We start from the raw sequence: 18,368 nt of genomic DNA on the forward strand, positions 1-18,368 counted from the left end.
GAAAGAACCAGTGAACTGGAAGACAGAACAATGGAAACCATCTAAAGTGAAGAACAGAGAAAACAGACTAAATCAGGGACCCGTGGAACGATAACAAAAGATCTAATATTTATGTTACTGGAGTTCAGGCAGAAGAGAAAAAGGGCAGCACTGAAAAAGTATTCAAATAGTTAAAGTTTATGGGAAGTCATTGTTTTGGGCTAGTCTCCTGCACTAGGCCACTGCAGACCAGAACTAAACAGAATGGAGTCACTTGTGCTAAGTGCCACCTAATCAAATTGAACTTTGAAAAGAGCCAGTTTTCCAAAAAACAGTTGATTCCAGTCAACCCGAATGAGCATAATAAGGAAGTCCCCTCTGTTTTAGCCCTTTGAAAGGACTATCTGCTTTTTGTTCTCTGTATCTGCTCTCTTTAGCCCTTTTCTGCCTATGAAGCCAACTTTCTCTGCTCAGCTCATTAGAGCACTCATCCCATTTTATAGAGTGAGGTATTGCCTGCTTCTAGAATAGCAGATAAAAGTCAACTAGATCTTTACACTGAATTTGTTGTAATATTGTCTTTTGACAAAATAAATAATGGCTGAAAACCTCATAAATTTGGCAAAAACTGTAAACCTACAGATTCAAGAAGCTGAGCAAACCCCAAACATAGTAAACCCAAAGAAATCCATGTCAGGCAAAGAAAAAATCTGAAAAGCAACCAGAGGAATCAATAGTTTATACCTATTGGGAAAAAAATACTTAAGACTGTAGATCCCCCTCTACAAATGTGGTACCTGTTTTTAGAATTCCCACAACAGACTCAGCAGTAACCCCTCACTTGCCCCAGAGAACAATGGATCTTCTCTATCTTTTAAATATTGGCTTCTCTGAATAATAGGAGAAAGCTAAATGTCATCATTGCTTTAATTTGTAATTAATTTTTACTGTTAGTGAAGCTGAGCATTTTTATATGCTAAGTGTTTGCTGACATTTCTTTATGAATTTCCCATTTATATATTCAGGTTATTAATTCACTTCTGTTTCAACCCCCTCCTGCCCTCAATTTATCATTTATATGTGCCTATGATATTTTTTGCTGTATAGAATTTACATTTTGTTTTACCCAGAGAGTTATTTTAACCTTCTCCCTGATGGCTTCTGGTTTTGAGGTCATGCTTATAACTAGCAGCTAAGGTTTTAGGGAATGTAGATTTGTTTTTGATTTGTTGTCCAGGGGTACAGTTTCCCATCTTTTGCATAGCTAAATCCACTGAAAAATAAATTGCACTTTAGTAATAATCTCCAGCCTTAAATGTATGTTGTAAGTAAAGAATAAATATTTGGTCTTCATCCTCAGTTCCCAGCATAGAGCTCCTAAAACCCTTGGATAAGAGTGTCTTTTGGAGCCTGGCACAAGGGGTCATACCTATAATACCAGCTACTCCAGAGGCTGAGGCAGAAGAATTGCTTGAGGCCAGGAATTTGAAACCAGCCTGGGCAACACAGTGAGACTCCATCTCTTAAAATTAAAAAATTAAAAAAAAATTAGCCTGGCTTGGTGGTGCACATCTGTAGTCCCAGCTACTTTGGAAGCTAATGTGGGAGGATTGCTTGAGCTCAGGAGTATGAGGCTGTAGTGAGCTATGATTGAGTCACTGCATTCTAGCTCTGGTGACAGATTGTAGCTCTGGGCAACAGAGGGAGACCCCATCCTTCCCCCTACTCCACCAAAAGAGTGTCTTTTGTAGGCGAATGAGATGACTCTTGGCTGAGGGGATCCTAGATAGCTTCTGGATTGGGCTGGTCTCCAGAAAAACCAACCATATGTCCAGAGGGTTGGAATGTTCCATCCTCCTTCCGCCTCTTTTTATGTCCCTTAAATCATCATGTCCCAGTCATTGTGCAAGTGCTCTCTAATCTGGGGAAAAAGCTAGAATGTCACCATGCATCTGTTTAAGACTGCAATTGTTATGCTCATTTTTGATACTGAGGTTTTGAAGAAGAGAGGATGTTGATGGCATTTACAGAATGGAAAAATGGTTGTTTCATTTTTTTTGGCACAGAAAAGTGCTGTTCAATAAGTACATCTAGGTTTAATTCCAAAATTTCCTGCCTCATTAGCAAACGATCTAGGTAGGATAACTTATAAAAGACACAAAATTAATAAAATGGGCATAAGAGAGGGCAAATCAAGATAAGGAAGAGTGCAACAAGTATCTGGATCATGCAGATTTAGCAGAGGCACAGGCTCTCTGCTTCCTGATTGCACAACAGAGAAGGAAATGTGAAGAATTACACAATTTTTATCATATGAAGTGAGGACACATAACAGCTTCTCAAAGCGTGGGTGCAGGAATACAAAATGATTCTTAGAACCCACCCCTGAGATGTTCAGTCTTCATGGTGGACTCTGAGTAGAAGAGTCCTATAATGAACAATGTCCTCATTAGTGTTCTCACAGTAGATGCAAATGTAATCCTAATAGAGATTGAATGTGTGCCCCACCCAAATCTCATGTTGGAATGTCATCTCCAATGTCAGAGATGGGGCCTGGTGGGAGATGATTGAATTATGGGGGCAGATTTCTCATGAATGGTTTAGCACTATGCCCTTGGTACCGTCCTTGCAATGGTGAGTGAGTTCCTGTGAGATATGGTCGTTTGAAAGTGTGTAGCACCTCCCCTCGAGCTCTCTTGTTCCTACGAGTGATGTGCCTGCTCCCCCTTTACATTCTGCTTGATTGGAGGCTTCCTGAGGCCTCCCCAGAAGCAGATGCCACTACACTTCCTATGCTTCCTGTACAGTCTGCAGAACCATGAGCCAATTAAACCTCTTTTCCTATAAATTGCCCAGTCTTGGGTATTTCTTTATAGGAATGCAAGAACAAACCAATACAAATCCCTAGTAAAATCAAAGGTATAATATTAGAGGTATAAGTCTGTAATGTGGTTGATAAACGTGGCTTGCAAGTGTTATAACTTTCATAGCACTTAGAATATACCTTAAATTATGTTGCCCAAAGATAATTTTGACTGGCATTTTGGCAGGAGTTGGTCGTTCAATGGCTCAAGAGGGGCCTGGACTCATTGTTCCATTCTGATCATTAAGGCCAGATTCTAGAAACTGGGCAGGAAGTTGGCAGTGCTAACATTCTCTGATGAAAATTACAGTTCTGCTATGGTTTGAATGTTTGCACACCTCCAAAATTCAAGTTGAAACTTAATTCCCCATTGCAACAGTATTAAGAGAGGGGGTCCTTTAGGAGGTGATTAGGTCATGATGGCTTCTCCCTGGTGAATGGGATTAAGGCCCTTATAAAAGAGGCTTCACACAGTGTTTGGCCCTACTTGCCCTTCTGCCTTCCACCATGTGAAGACACAGTGTTCGTCCCCTCTGAAGGACTCAGCAACATCTGGAAGCAGAGAGTAGCTCTCACCCGACACCAAACCTGCCTTGATCTTGAACTTGCCAGTCTCCGGAACTGTGAGAAAATGAATTTCTCTTCTTTATGAACTACTTAGTCTCAGGTACTTTCTTAGAGCAACACAAAAGAATGAAGTAAAGCACAGCCTCTAGCCAGAATTTTTGTGTCCTATTCCTGTCTTGTATTCTATCCTGCCTCCATGGGGAGATGAGGCTATAGAGTATCTCAACACAAACTGGTTGGGATTTTCCTCTAATAGCTAAGTTAGAGATCAGTGGAGACCTCCTAATGCAACCCAGAGAAACCTGGAAAAGGTGGAAGAGGTTTTAGCCTGAAACATTTTCAGATACCCACTAATTAGCTCATACTAGTGAATTTACCATGGCCATGGCCACGCTGCTCTGGAGCACAAGTCATCTTCTAGATCACCAAAGGAAATGACTTCCTGTGATTATCTGATGACATCTACTTAAGTGCTGGAGAATGTCTGCCAGCAACAGCGTGACCGCAGTGAGAATGCACCTGGCAGACCTTCGCGTTATCGTGCTGGTGTGCACAGAGGTGTTTTCCCACATGCTGCTCCCAGACAATGACTGGACGTGACAGGACTATTCCTGCAGGCTGCTTCCTGGGTCACACAGGACTCCTCTGAGGCTGATGTTGTCATGACCCCTGGGTCTCCAACAGCCTTGCCAAACCTTCCTTAGATTACTGGATAGTCTGGGAGGTTCCACCCAAATGCGCCTTCCTCCCTCCTTCACTTAGGCTTAGATTTGCATTGCAGTTCTCCCATACTTCACTCCCTCCCTCTCCATCTTCTCTCACACAGTCATTTCCTCTAATAACATTTTTGCATGTTTAATCCCATCCTGGCATCTGCTTCATGGAGGACCTGAATTTGTTTTTATTTCAATTGATATTTAACCTTTCTGACAACAGAAACACGGCAGGTCTGTGCTTCTCACAGGAAGGACCTGACCAATTTCAATTTATGAGGGTTTTTTTTTTGTAAGCCAAATTTTTGTACTAGGTGAATATTCATCCTTCTATTCCTTATGACAGAGGGATAAGCAGCTGATTCACCTAAAACAGTATCACACTCTTACAGTATACAAGAAAAAGGAAGGAGGTTATAACCTAGCCTTGCTTTAACATTGAGGGGGTTATTTTATTTTACTATTTATTGTTTGAGGCAGGTTCTCTCTGCTACCCAGGCTGGAGTGCAGTGGCACAATCATGGCTCACTGCAGCCTCTACCTCCTGGGCTCAAGCAATTGAGGGGTTCATTTTAAATGTATAGTATAATCCACATCTAAGCCCTGTTTGCAGAATGAGAGGTTGATGAAAGAAAGCTCAGTGAAAGCTGCAGAGTCTTAATCTTGCTTTTGGCAGCACCAGCCCTGGCATCCACCTCAGGACCTCGTTCACAAAGACAGAGAATTAACATTTGTTGAATGAATGAAGGCGATGCCGTACAAAGATTGTATGGTTACTTTCAGAGCCTAAATATTTAATAGGTGGGTCACTGAGGGTCTGAACTAGAATATTTGATAAGCAGACATCCAGGGTTGAGAGTCAGATGTTCTGCAGAGAGATGGATGGAAGGGTACCTATAGGGTTCTGCAAGCTCAGTAATAGATGTTGTTGAAGAAGAAATGTAAGTTAGAGTCAGGACGGGACACACAGAGAATGCACCTCTTTGGGGTCAGTAAAAAAAGGGAAGGAGCCCAGAGGAAGCACTCAAGATCAGTTGCAAATTGATATCCCAAATGTTTTGGCATAGTTCTAGGAAAAAACTCTCCTACATTTCAAAGTCCAGATAATCCTGACTCCACCCTCTGGCACAGAGGACTTCTTTGGCAACAGAGCACAGGAGTGGTACATGAAGGCAAAGGCCATTTGTCTTAGCTCATGTCAAATGGTAAAGCAGAGCTTCTTTTATTTTAATTTAGTTATTCAAGCTGCTGAAGCTATGCCCAAAAGCCCTAGCCCTTTCTCTGATATGAGACACAGAGTTTCTGTGTTTCCATATTGGGAGCAAGTTTTTTTTCTTTTTTTGAGACGGAGTCTCGCTCCTGTTGCCCAGGCTGAAGTGCAGTGGCACGATCTTGGCTCACTGCAACCTCCGCCTCCCAGGTTCAAGCGATTCTCGTGTCTTAGCCTCCCGAGTAGCTGGGATTACAGGCACCCGCCACCATGCCTGGCTAAGTTTTTTGTATTTTTAGTAGAGACAGGTTTTCACCAAGTTGGCCAGGCTGGTCTCGAACTCCAGACCTCAGGTGATCTGCCTGCCTTGGACTCCCAAAGTGCTGGGATTACATGCATGAGCCACCACACCCAGTACAATTTTTTTTATAACTAGAAATGTGTTGGGCTTTCCTCCAACAAACCAGGAAGGTCAAGAGATATGTTCTAGAGACCTCTTTGTGGTTGCTTAATGCAGAGCTCATGCAGACACATCTGCAAACCTAAGGAAACGACCCTCTAAGGACTGGTTAGCCACTTAAAATGTGGGCCAGGATAGGCTATTAAATTCTAATCCTCTCTGCTTCATTACAGCTTCTTCATATTGTTAGCCTAAAACTAAGTTAAGGACACACTTAAATTCCTTCACTGGCTTCATTGCCCTATTAATTCCTGCTAGTACATATATTCCCCTATATTTTCTTTTTAAAAGATATGAGTGGAACCTACAACTTTGTGAAGCCAGATATTTTTGGATTTTTACTTTCCTGGGGAAGTGACGGTTTGTCTTTTTTTTTTTTGGGGGGGATGGAGTCTCACTCTGTTGCCCAGGCTGGATGGAGTGAAGTGGTGTGATCTTGGCTCACCACAACCGCCACCTCCTGGGTTCAAATGATTCTCCTGCTTCAGCCTCCTGAGTAACTGGGATTACAGGCACCTGGCACCATGCCTGGGTAATTTTTGTATTTTTAGTAGAGACGAGGCTTCACCATGTTGGCCAGGCTGGTCTCGAACTCCTGACCACAGGTGATCCACCCGCCTTGGCCTCTCAAAGTACTGGGATTACAGGCATAAGCCACCATGCCCAGCCAGTTTGGATTCTTTTAAAATAATTTTTCAGTGGTCTCACAGGGCTTAGAATGCCTCTTACTAGAGGCCCATTTCAACATACCTCCGGTCTGTGGGGTACAGTTCCACAGTGACCACGTCAAGAGAGTTCCAGGCCGAGATGGTCAATCCATTGTACAGACACAGCATGCCTATCATCATGGATTCACTGGTGCCAAACCAAAGGAAGAAACAGCTGATGCCCGAAAGCACCATAGAGCCACCTGCCAACAATGCAGACAAAAGGCTGGAATGTTTCCCGTCATCTTAGTAAAGCAAGAACCCTTGGGTCCTTGGGGTTGCTCAAGAAAACTGAATTCTAAGTGGAAGCTGCAGGATGGGCTCCATAAAACTCAAGAACTGGTGCGCTCACCTGAATGAAAGGCTCTAACTGCCTCTGAACACAGAAAGTACGAAATGCATATCATCTTTTACTCAGCTACTTAAGTGGGAAAATACACATTTTACACATAATTAGTTTTTCAGTCTGTTAACTCATGGAAACCACTCAAATGAAATGTAATTAGACATAATTTTCACTATAATTTAGTCCTAATGTGAGGTCTAAGGGATTTCTCCTCATTGGATGCAAATCCCTAATAGATGGGAGTAAGGGGAAACAGGGTCCCTCTGGATTGCAGGGGCAGCTCTTTTATTTGACATGAAACTGAGTACCTACCTAGCATTGTTAAGCGCCCAATTCTGTCCATCAGCAGAGCAGACACAATGTTCCCTGGCAATACTGCCAATGTCCCCAGAAAGTTGACAAAATAAATCCAGTAGGCACTATAGTCATCATCAAAGGTAATCTGACATCCCGTCTTGTTGTGAAAAAATGAGCAGTTTTTAAATTCACTGTCAATGAATTTATATGGCTCAAAATCTGTAGAAACAACAACAAAGAGAATTCATTAAGTTCTTATCAGGCATGCACCAATATAAGAAAGCCTATTGAGAATTCTGAGACGAATCACAGTATTATAAATTCCTTGAGGGCTTTCAGGCCTGTGCTGGCTGGACTTTTTGTGTCTTCTGGCCAAAGCATAGGATCTAGTCTGGGTCTTCACATTATAAAGTAGCTGAATGATGAGATACCTTTGTTGAATAAAGGAATAAATTAAATTAAGGGGTCCAGTTATCTTCTTGTTTCCCATGGTTGGCCATTGCTAATTATATTACTTGCTTACTCCTTTACAATATTACTTTGTCCTAATTATCATGTTATATAAAGACTATCACTATAGTACTAATAGTGTCCATACTACAATTATAAAAACAATTTGTTTCAAAATGTGCATGGGCTGGGTATGGTGCCTCAAGCCTGTAATCCCAGTGCTTTGGGAGGCTGAGGCAGGAGGATTGCTTGAGGCAGGAGTTCAAGACTAGCTTGGACAACATAGTGAGACACCATCTCTACAATAATATAATAATAATAATAATAATTTTTTATTTGAGGCTGCAGTGAGCTGTGACTGCACCACTGTACTCCAGCCTGGACGACAGAGTAAGACCCTGTCTCTAAGGAAAAAAAAGTGCAAGAGTCAGCCTTATTGTTGCCATTTTATGAGACTCTAAGGCACAGAGAAGGAACAAGTCTTTCCTGAGGCTGAATTTATAATTTAAAGTCTATGTGCATGAATCTACTGAGGAACAAGAGTCAGCGTCATCTGAAGGTCACCAGCATTCATTGCTAATCTCTTCTTGAATTTGAAACCATCCAACGAGAGTTGCAGATGGTGGTGGTTTCTGCTAAAAGGTTGTGAGAATTGAAACTATCTTCCTTGCTAATCAAAATCTGACAAAATGTTGGTCTTCTGAGGTTTAATGGGTTAGAAGACAGGTAGATAGCATTGCTCAAAAAACAAAAAACAGAAAGACAGCTGACCCCATTCTTCTTTGGAGCTAGGCAGAGTTGACTCTTGTCTGAGCACTAAGAAGGCAGGTCTGGCAACAGGGCAAATGCTGATGCTCCTTCCAATGCCAGGCTGTTATGCTGGATGCATTTTACAGGACACACAGACCAATGTTTGGGAGTGGGAAAATGGAAAGCACAGGCTTTGAAATCAAATAAATCTGGGTTCAAATCTGTTGTTACTAGTTTTGTAATTGTGGACAAATTACTTAATTTTCCTAAGCCTCAGCTACTGTGAAAACAAAATGTGATAATGTATGTGTAATGACCTAGAGTAGAAAACAGTATATAGGTGTTCAATCAATGCTTGTTTGCCTTCCTTTTCCCCCACCCCTGGGGAGTTTAAAATACCTCATTATATGGATTTGGCTAAAAATATATCTGAGTGTAGCCACTTGTTGTCTATCTCTGTTGGCTATAGAGTTGAGGCATTTGAACAAACACCAGATTTTGAACCCAGGATTATCAAAACAAATAAACTATAGGTTAGGTCTTTGCTTTAAAAATTTATTCATCAAAGGATTTTGTTGTTGTTGTTGTTGCCAACTTTTGAAATGTGGCAAGCTCCATTTGCACTAAATCTGACAAAGACAAACAATACAAGCCAACCTTTGATCCAACCTGATTTAGATAACTTGTTCCATTTATTCTTTAATATCCACTTCCCGCATAAGCCTCTGTCCACATTATCACATGGTTATCATAGTGGGCCCTTTGACGAGGCCTCAGGTAGAGCCAGTACTAAGCAGCACACCTACCTGTGTTGTCAAAAACAGTATCAATAAATGTGCAGTTCTTGAAGTAGGTGTTGAGTGAAGTCACATCCTCAAAGGTGCAGGACTTAAAAACAGAGTCTTTGAAAGTTACAGATTTGAACTTGACCCCTACGAATCTGCCCAACACACAGAAAAATTCATATCAATGACTGTGTCCATCAAAGTTCAAAGCTAAGTCAAACAGTTTTAGAGATGGAATGCCCCACTGTCTTAATTATAAAGAACACAGACTTCTGGATTTTCTTAGCTCTCTGCTTTTTCCCCTTTTCCTCATCCAGGCTGACCTTTGCCTATCTTGTTGCTTACCAATAAAGAGATGACACTCCTAACTTCCCTTAGCTTTTTGCAATGTTGGTAAAAAGTTTTGTGGGGTATACAACTGAAGATACTTTGGGGATTACCTGGGGCTGTTCTTTAGGTTTTAATCCTATTGTCTCTTCACATATATCTTTATTTGAATATTCTCTATTTGGGGTTAATGCCTCTAACTTAAGGATGTCCTCCTACCCGATCTTTTAATAAAATTATTTTTCGCTAGCTGAAAATCCAGTCTTCTTCATTCTAGTGTAGGGATCTCCAATTATCCCAAAGAGAGAGCATGAGAATTCTGTTTCGTTTATATGAAGAATAACTGACTTGGGGTTGAAGAAACTCATAGGTGACACTCATTTCCAGGATAACTTTTCTTCTTCCAGCCAACAGATAGTCCCTTCAACCAAACAGAAGTATGAGAACTCTGTTTATTTTTGGAAACATGAAGAATGATGAAACCTGTTCAGGTATATTTTTGGGTGTTATAAGGGGGAATTCTATGTGGTAAAGATGGTAACAGTCATAATGATCATAACATCTTAGAAGAGTCCATGATTCAGGCCTTATCAGCATTGATAAGGACTCCCAGCAGACACAGATAAATATTCATTAATGTGTCTTGGTACTTTTTTTTTTTTTTTTTTGAGACGGAATCTCGCTCTGTCGCCCAGGCTGGAGTGCGGTGGTGCGATCTCCACTCACTGCAAGCTCCGCCTCCTGGGTTCATGCCATTCTCCTGCCTCAGCCTCCACGCCCGGCTAATTTTTGTATTTTTAGTAGAGACAGGGTTTCACCGTGTTAGTCAGGATGGTCTCGTCTCGATCTCCTGACCTCGTGATCCGCCCGTCTCGGCCTCCCAAAGTGCTGGGATTATAGGCGTGAGCCACCGCGCCCGGACGTCTTGGTACTTTTTTAAGAGACTATGAATGTACACTTAGCCAGTCACTGAGAGGAAAATGCTTGTTCTCCTGGGGAAGGAGTTATTGTGTCAATACCACTCTTATTAGGGGCAGAAAGGGACTGATCCTTCTAGGTAGATAGGTTGATTTAAAAGCAATTTACTAACTATTGAGTACTTTCAAGATTATTCTCTCCCTAATACCCAATTATGTGTGTTGGTTCACAATGCACTGTGGCCTCACAGACCAATCAGCTTAAAAAAAATCATTCCCATGGTACATTACCTGGAAAAAATAATGATCTTGTTTCAATCCCCACTCCAGGGACCCAGAGTAAAAACATCTAAATGCACCAAAAGAGGCTAAATAATGGCATAGCTTTAAAAAGTTATCAATTTTTCTGTCATGGAACTGAATTTGGAAAAGGGAATGAATCAGTTTTATTTTTTGAATGGATAATTCAGAGAGTACACACAGTGCACAATTCGAAAGGTTGAATGCAGAGTACACACGGTGCAAAATTCGAAAGGTTGAAAACAGAAAAAGTCAGTCTTTACCCATCCATCCCCAGGCCACAAGTTCCTCTGCCCAGAATAACCATTATTGTCAGTTTCTTGTGTACTCTTCCAGGAGCATTCTGTGTCTAAAGTAGACCTGCTTTATCTCCTTCTAGTCTACCTTGGAGGTTATTCCATATTAGTACATAAAGAGTGCCATTTTATGATGCTGAATAAAAAAGCTATTTAAAAAAAAATGAATCTGTTAATGGTATTTCAAATTTTCCTGAAGGAGAAAAAAATTGTTTCTATCATCTTTTAAAATAAATGTGTAACATACGTGTTTTACAAAAATTGTAATACTATTAAAATTAGTAATCATTATATTGCTAATGTAAAAATGTTCTAAGCAGTGACCGAATATCCAGTTTAGAACTTTAACATATATTACTAAAAATATGACTGTCAGAGACATAAACATATATTAGAAATTTCTAATGGAGTAACAACACTTTTGAAAGTCAGTTTTCACCCTGGCATCACAGAGGACTTGATGCTAAGCTTTCTGTGAAATGTAAGTGCAGATTCAAGTCAGTATTTTATGTGGGACAGTGAAGGTGATCCTACTTGGCTTGGATTATGATTAGTTCCTTCATTGAATTGCTAATTTGAACAATACCTCCTAGTTAGTAACCCTCTTTTCCATTACACAGATCATAAGCATCCCACTGAATTCTTTTTCATCTTTCTGAACTGGTTTTTGCTCTGGGGAACTTTGATTATTTTAGAGTTTTACTTTTATCACTCTTGAAATTGGGACAATTTCCTAAGAATGATGCAAGCTATCATGAACTTACACTGGCAATTATTTGTTCAGGCAACAAAAATACTTGGATATAAACAAGTACTTGGTCTACTCTTTTCCCTGTCCTAAAAGAATGACCCAGGACCACCTCCCTGAGTCGGTTCTCTCTTGTCATCAAGAAATATTTCAGATCCCATAAAGGAGACCCTTCCATCTTTCAAAGCCCTTCACTTCAGGGAATGATTCCTATTCTCTAATTGAAACTCTTCCTGATGCAATTTGACCTCAATTCTGCATTCAGCATATTGGGAAGGGTGAATTCTGAAAAGTGGCTCTGTTTCTCAGGAATAGAAGACTCATATAATCACATTTCAGGTTTCTTCTGTGAATTAAATAATCCTATAGCCTGTCTTATTTTCCCATACTCTTCACTATTCTCTTCCTTCCATTATTTTTGTCGCTCTCCAACATTGCTCTAAATTTTCTTTCCACACCAGTCAAGTCCACTACTTAATAAATATGAAGCAACTTAGCTGCAAAAATAGTTTTAAGTGAAATAATGGATACACTGGTACCTTTTATTTAAAGCCTATTTGGAAGTATTGAAATTCACCATGAAAATGACTAAATGTACAAGCTAAAACAAACAAACAAAAAGAACGATGCCTGTTTCAGTGCAGGGAAGGCTAAGAAGAAATGTTTTCGTGGATAGGTAGCAAATTAAATTATTTCAAGTTTCTAGACCTGCCATTGTCGTATTCCATTCCAGTATGAATCTGATTTTCCATTGTAAAGTTAATACTGAAATTTGCATATTTATCTCTCTGCACATTTCTGGTTAGCAATGCATATTCATCGGACTGCAGATGTTTAATGACATCAGGAAACCAAACAGATAATCCATAGTACCTGTGAAGACAAAGAAATGTGAGTTTGTAAAGGCACTAGCATGCCAGAGGCAATGAGCACCTCCCTGGTGTTTTCACAGTGGTAATAGTTCCTGGAGAATGGCTGGCTCCCTATAATATTATGAGTAATTCATCATACAGCAATCCATGTGTCCCTCTCCCTCAACATCAATCTGCAAAAATCAAGCTTGAGAGATGGCCTAAGGTTAGCTGGAGAACCCCAGGTATGTAATTCCTAAGCCCTTCCTTTGGGAAGAGACATGCAGAAAGCATCACATCCTATGCTCATACATGGTGCCTGGTCTGAATATGTCCTCCCAAAACTCATGTGTTGGAACTAAAACCCCAATATAATAGTATTAGAGGTGGGGGCTTTAGGAAGTGATTAAGTTATGAGGGCAGAAACCTCATGAATGAGATTAATGTCCTTATAAAAAGAGGTGCAAGGGTGCTGCCTCCCTCACTTTTCCCCTTCCATCCCTTCTACCACATGAGGACACAGTATCTGTCCCCTCTTGAGGACTCAGCGACAAGCTGCCATCTTGGAAGCAGAGACTATGCCTTACTGCACACTGAATCTGCCAGCAGCTTGATCTTGGACTTCCAGCCTTCAGGACTGTGAAAAATAAAATTTCTATTATTTACAAATTACCTGGTGTGGTATTTTGCTATAGGGGCAGAAATGGAGTAAGACACCTGGCATCCTGGCCCCAATATCTTTCTCATCATTCCAGGCTGCTCTGAGAAACTCTCCCTCCTAGTCTGGTGGTACAAACTCCTGGGATCCAAGCATGGTGAGAGCTCTTAAAGAATGACCTCTTTTGCTAATGGGGAATCTTTCTTGGTTGCTACACTGCTGTGACACTGCTATCCTGGGGGTAGAGTGCCAGTTCCCAAGGTAGTTCGAGGCTGTGAAAAGGACATTCGTGTTATTCTCAGAGATTCCAAGTTATTTCCCCTTTCTGCCTCTTGACCTCTAATGTGTTATTCTAACAGCTGTGTCACGCTGTTGTGCTGTTCAATACAGAAGCCACTAACCATGTGTGCCTACCAAGCAGTTGAGATGTGGCTAGTTCAAACTAAAATATACTATAAATATAAAATACCACAGGATTTTGAAGACTTACGGAAAAAAGAATGTAAAAATATTTGCTAATAATTTTTATACTGATCATGGGTTGAAATGACGGTGGCTCACGCCTGTAATCCCAACACTTTGGGAGGCCAAGGCAGGCTGATCACGAGGTCAGGAGATCTAGACCAGCCTGGTCAATATGGTGAAACCCTACCTCTACCAAAAATACAAAAATTAGCCAGGCATGGTGGTGCACGCCTGTAATCCCAGCTTCTCAGGAAGCTGAGGCAGGAGAATTGCTTGAACCAGGGTGTCAGAGGTTGCAGTGAGCTGAGCTTGCGCCAATGCACTCCAGCCTGGCGACGGAGTGAGACTCCGTCTAAAAAAAAAAAAGGAAAGAGAGAATGAATGAAACAAAATGCAGTATTAAAATTAATTTTATCTATTTCCTTTTACTTTGTGTGTGTGTGTGTGTGTGTGTGTGTGGCTACCAGAAAATCTGAAATGAACATCTGTGGTTCACATGATATCTCCATGGCACAGTGCTGCTCTGAAGTAGTACCTCCCAAGGTAAGGTCCCCGGACCAGCAGGATCATCATCCCCCACTAACCCAGGTTCCAGTGAAACCTGATGAATTAAAAACTCTGGCAGGGGAGTCCTCCAGGGATTCTTCTGATGCACATTCAAGTTTGAGAACCACTGCTCTAGTTTATCCCCAGTGACAAAGGGACACAGGGAAAGAAGTGGGAATGGGCATAGCCTTTGCAGGAGGACAGGCTGGGTTTGAATCCTGGTCTTGTTGCTTACTAGCTGCCTAAACTTGGGCCAGTTATCTAACCCTCAGTTGCCCATCTCTACTATTGGAATGATGGGAGTATCCACTTTCCTGGGTGGTTGCTCAGTTTAAATGGGATGTCAAATATCTAGCACATAGAAAGTGCTCAGAAGACAGTATGAGTCATTTTTATATTCATTGTCATTAGGATTCCAGAAACATCTGTGCCTCAGGATTTCCACCCCTTTTCTTCATAGTAATGACTGTGGGGGTGTGAGCGTAGTTATTGAGGAAGAAATGACTTGGGGATACAACATTTATGGCATTGTTCTCTGGTCACATACAAACCTTGAAATGGCAACAATGAGGAGGGCACATTACCCTAGAATGTCCGTCATCAACGATGTTGGAGGGCTTTCAGTTAATTTGTCATTTATTTAGCAAACATTTACTGAACATGCACTAAATACTAGGCACTATTAATGTGCCAGGGATATAGCAGTAAAATAAATCATAAAGCTTAAAATATGATCAATAATGAGTTAGTAAACAAAATAAACAAACCAGATAATGATGATTACTCTTTACACTGTGACAGCAGGACTTCCTTCTTGCTTATCTTTGTCTTTCTTTGTCCTTAACCCCTTGCTTAGGTACAGAGTAAGCACTTAATATAGGTTAATTTTCAGCCTTCCCTTCCTTCAGAGATTAATGGATTCTCTAGAGCTTGGGTGGGAATTACTTTACATATTCTAAGTCAACCTTCTTAATTTAGAAATGAGGAACTGAGACTAAGCAATGTCTGCAAGTCACAAGCTAGCCAAACCACCCAGCAGAATGGGCTGCTAGGTCTCCTGACCCCCAGCTTCCTTCTTTCTCCCTATTCCACCTCCTCCAGCACTGAGAAAGAGTGGTCATCTTTGATCACTTGCCTGGTTTGATTTAGGGATGTTAAGAGATGAAACTTGCAACATAAATGTTAGGCTCTATAAGGTACTGAGATCCTGCTGACCTGAAAGTGTAGGGTATTATCTAATTCTTCTTTTCTAAACAGCAAATTAGGCAACAAGAGAGTTGTACATGCACATTCTAAAGTGACTATGTCAGCGATGAGCAAATAAAATCTTGATATTTTCTCCCTATTTCCTCTTTCCCTAGAACACATATATGGCAGTTTGATTCATTTGGCAACAACTATTTATTGAACTGCTATTGTGTGCCAGGAATACACATTAGTGAATAAGACATAAACAAAATTATTATTTTCTTTTAGAGATGGGGTCTTGGCATGTTGTCCAGGCTACAGGGCAGTGGATATTCACAGGTGTGATTATAACACACTTAAGCTTCCAACTCCTGGGCTCAAGCAATCCTTCACCTCAGCTTCCAGAATAGCTTGGAATATAGGTGCATGGCACCACACTCAGCTTTGAACAAGGCAGTTAAAAACCCCTGTCCTCACAGAACTTCCAGAGAGGGAAGCCAGAACTTTACTCTTTATACGGAATAAAGGAGCATTTTGCATATTAGAAGGTGGAAAGTGCTGTGGGGTAAAGTAGAGCTGAGAAGGGGATAGGGAGTGTGGAGGGGCTGCAATTTTTTTAAAAGAGAGGATGACATCACTGAGAAGGTAACATATAGGAAAGAGTTGAAGAGAGTAAAGAAATGAACTGGGCAGATGTCTGGAGGGGAAAGCAACTCAGGCAGAGGAACACTGCAAAGGCCCAAGATGGGAACTATTCTAGAATGTTCAAAGAAGAGCAGAGAGGCTGGTATGGCTGGGACTGGGCAAAGGAGGACAGGACAGAGAAGTCATGGGGCAAATCATCCACGGCCTTACTGGATTTTGCAGATACAATTGGTTTTGCTACCTTGGCTTTATGACAAAACAAATAAAATAACTGGCTTATAACAACCACAACTCTCAGCAAACCTAAGCTGAAAAAAATTTCCTTAGCAGGTTAACAGCCTCAAGCAATATAAGAAAAGAAAGCAGCATGGCTAGGAGTTACAATGTGGACATTGAACAATTTTGCTTGCCAAGAATTTAAATATCACTTACCCAAAGGACAGGGTGAACCAAACAATTGTAAGCTTTATTGTATTATCCCTGACTGGGTAGTTGAAACATCTCATAAAAGTCAACCAAATCTGTGAAATATTAGAGAGTTAGTTTTCTCATGCAGTTACTGAGTCAACCCCACTCCCCGACCCCTTCCACCAAATTATAAAAAAAGCTCAGTTGTCATTGGGTTGAATTCATTTCACCTTAAAATGTAAAAGCTAAAGGTAATTGGAATTTTCATTCTTCAGCTTCCTGGATGCCAATGGACAAAGCAACTCAAGAGTTGAAGGCACCCTGCCACTGCCGAGACTCCTGGCCTAACTAACACTTTCCCTTTCCATCTTTCCAGCTTTCCCAGATGGAATGTATTGGCTCAACGCTGGTGGAGAGGGATCCAAAGACCTGGATATAGTCCAAGAGTCAGGTGTCGTGGGCAGGAGGAAAGAACCTCACTCACAGGGCAGGTCCAGTAAACCCTTCTTCTGACTAACCTCAAATGCAATAAAGTGACATGCAGGTCATCATGGGACTTGTTACTTACTCCGTATAGCTCGGTGCGGATCCGAACAAAACACCTCCTATACCATGTTCCTGTGTCACTCTCAATTTCAATCAGCTCATCTATTTGTTTAGGAGTTTTTATTTTGTTTACCTGTAGAGAGAAACAAATCAAAGTCCTCAGTTACCTTCTCTGAAGTTGCTGATTGTAGACTTATAATTTGTTTTTACAGGAGCAAAAACTGACTCTGGCAAGAAGTAGGCAGTATTTGGTAATCACTTCATACATATATGAGACCATTGGCATAATTATACGGATCCGAACAGCACCTAGAAGAACTGAAGAAGGAATGAGTGAGAGGGAAAACCACAAAGAAATGGGGGAAGGGCAAGTAGTAATAGAATAATGTGAAACGAAAATGCCCTCCCTAAACCATTACTATAGAGACACACATTAGCAGACAAAACATCCAGATAAGTTAGATTCTGGATTCAGAATTATTTAGCTTGGGCTAAAGTGAGTGTACACATTTTTTTCTTTGAAACGTACTTATTTGATGAATTTGACCCTTAACTGTAGTTCTGAAAGCATTCCCATCATTATTCTCAGAGCACCACTTCCGGTCCTTTTCTTTTTCCCACAGCTTAACCCACAGTGGCTAGTCAGCAAATACCCACAGGTAGCCACGATTCAAGATTAAGTGAAGGAGTTTTGATTGCAAGCATCAACATGAATTTCTCAGCCATGTAAGGGAAATAAACGATAGAGGTTTAGCATGAAAAGCAGCATCTATGACTTCAGTTAGCCCCTTTTTGCTAAGGAAGAGAACCACAAGACAGGAGAAGCAAAGAGAATGAATCCTGAAAATAGGAAAAAAGGAAGAATGGGTCCTTTGTGGGCCTGGCCCGCCTTCTCCTGCTAATCGAGATTTACCTGTTTTTGATAAATCTGAGAGGACATGGAAATGTGTACACATCATCCCCGCCACAGGTTTGAACAGGTTTTTCTGGACATCCTGCCAACATCTAAAGTGGCAACTCTACTAGCAGAATACAGGTACCTAGGCCGGTTTTAGACAGAGGTGGCTTGGAGACCCTCAGCACCTTTCAAATTATACCAAGTAGGCAGTAGCTTCTTTCTGGCCAGGTAAACAAAGATGTCTGTACTCAGCAAAAATAATTTCTGAGTTAAATATGGAATTCCAAATCAAATGCAGTCAGCTCAAAATAATCCATGTAGGAATTATGTCTTTAAAACTCTAGATTAAAAAAAGGTGTTTTTCACAAAAAACCCTCCAAAAAATCAATGAATCCAGGAGTTGGTTTTTTGAAAAGATCAACAAAATTGACAGACCGCTAGCAAGACT

General features: G+C 40.9%; 1 protein-coding gene across 2 annotated transcripts in view; it reads right to left on the reverse strand.

The window, feature by feature from the left end:
• SV2C (synaptic vesicle glycoprotein 2C) overlaps positions 1–18,368 on the reverse strand; it is a 280,355-nt gene that overhangs the window by 46,730 nt on the left and 215,257 nt on the right. For both annotated transcript variants that reach the window (XM_011959231.1, XM_011959230.1), the window contains exons 7-12: positions 17,045–17,155; positions 16,501–16,589; positions 12,424–12,588; positions 9,149–9,282; positions 7,158–7,361; positions 6,543–6,702 (exon numbers count right to left, since the gene is read on the reverse strand). In XM_011959231.1, coding sequence (XP_011814621.1) covers positions 6,543–6,702; positions 7,158–7,361; positions 9,149–9,282; positions 12,424–12,588; positions 16,501–16,589; positions 17,045–17,155 — 863 coding nt within the window. The remainder of the gene's footprint in view (positions 1–6,542; positions 6,703–7,157; positions 7,362–9,148; positions 9,283–12,423; positions 12,589–16,500; positions 16,590–17,044; positions 17,156–18,368) is intronic.

The sequence above is a fragment of the Colobus angolensis genome, unplaced genomic scaffold (genome assembly GCF_000951035.1).
Source record: "Colobus angolensis palliatus isolate OR3802 unplaced genomic scaffold, Cang.pa_1.0 Scaffold49, whole genome shotgun sequence".
Taxonomy (NCBI): Eukaryota; Metazoa; Chordata; class Mammalia; order Primates; family Cercopithecidae; genus Colobus; species Colobus angolensis.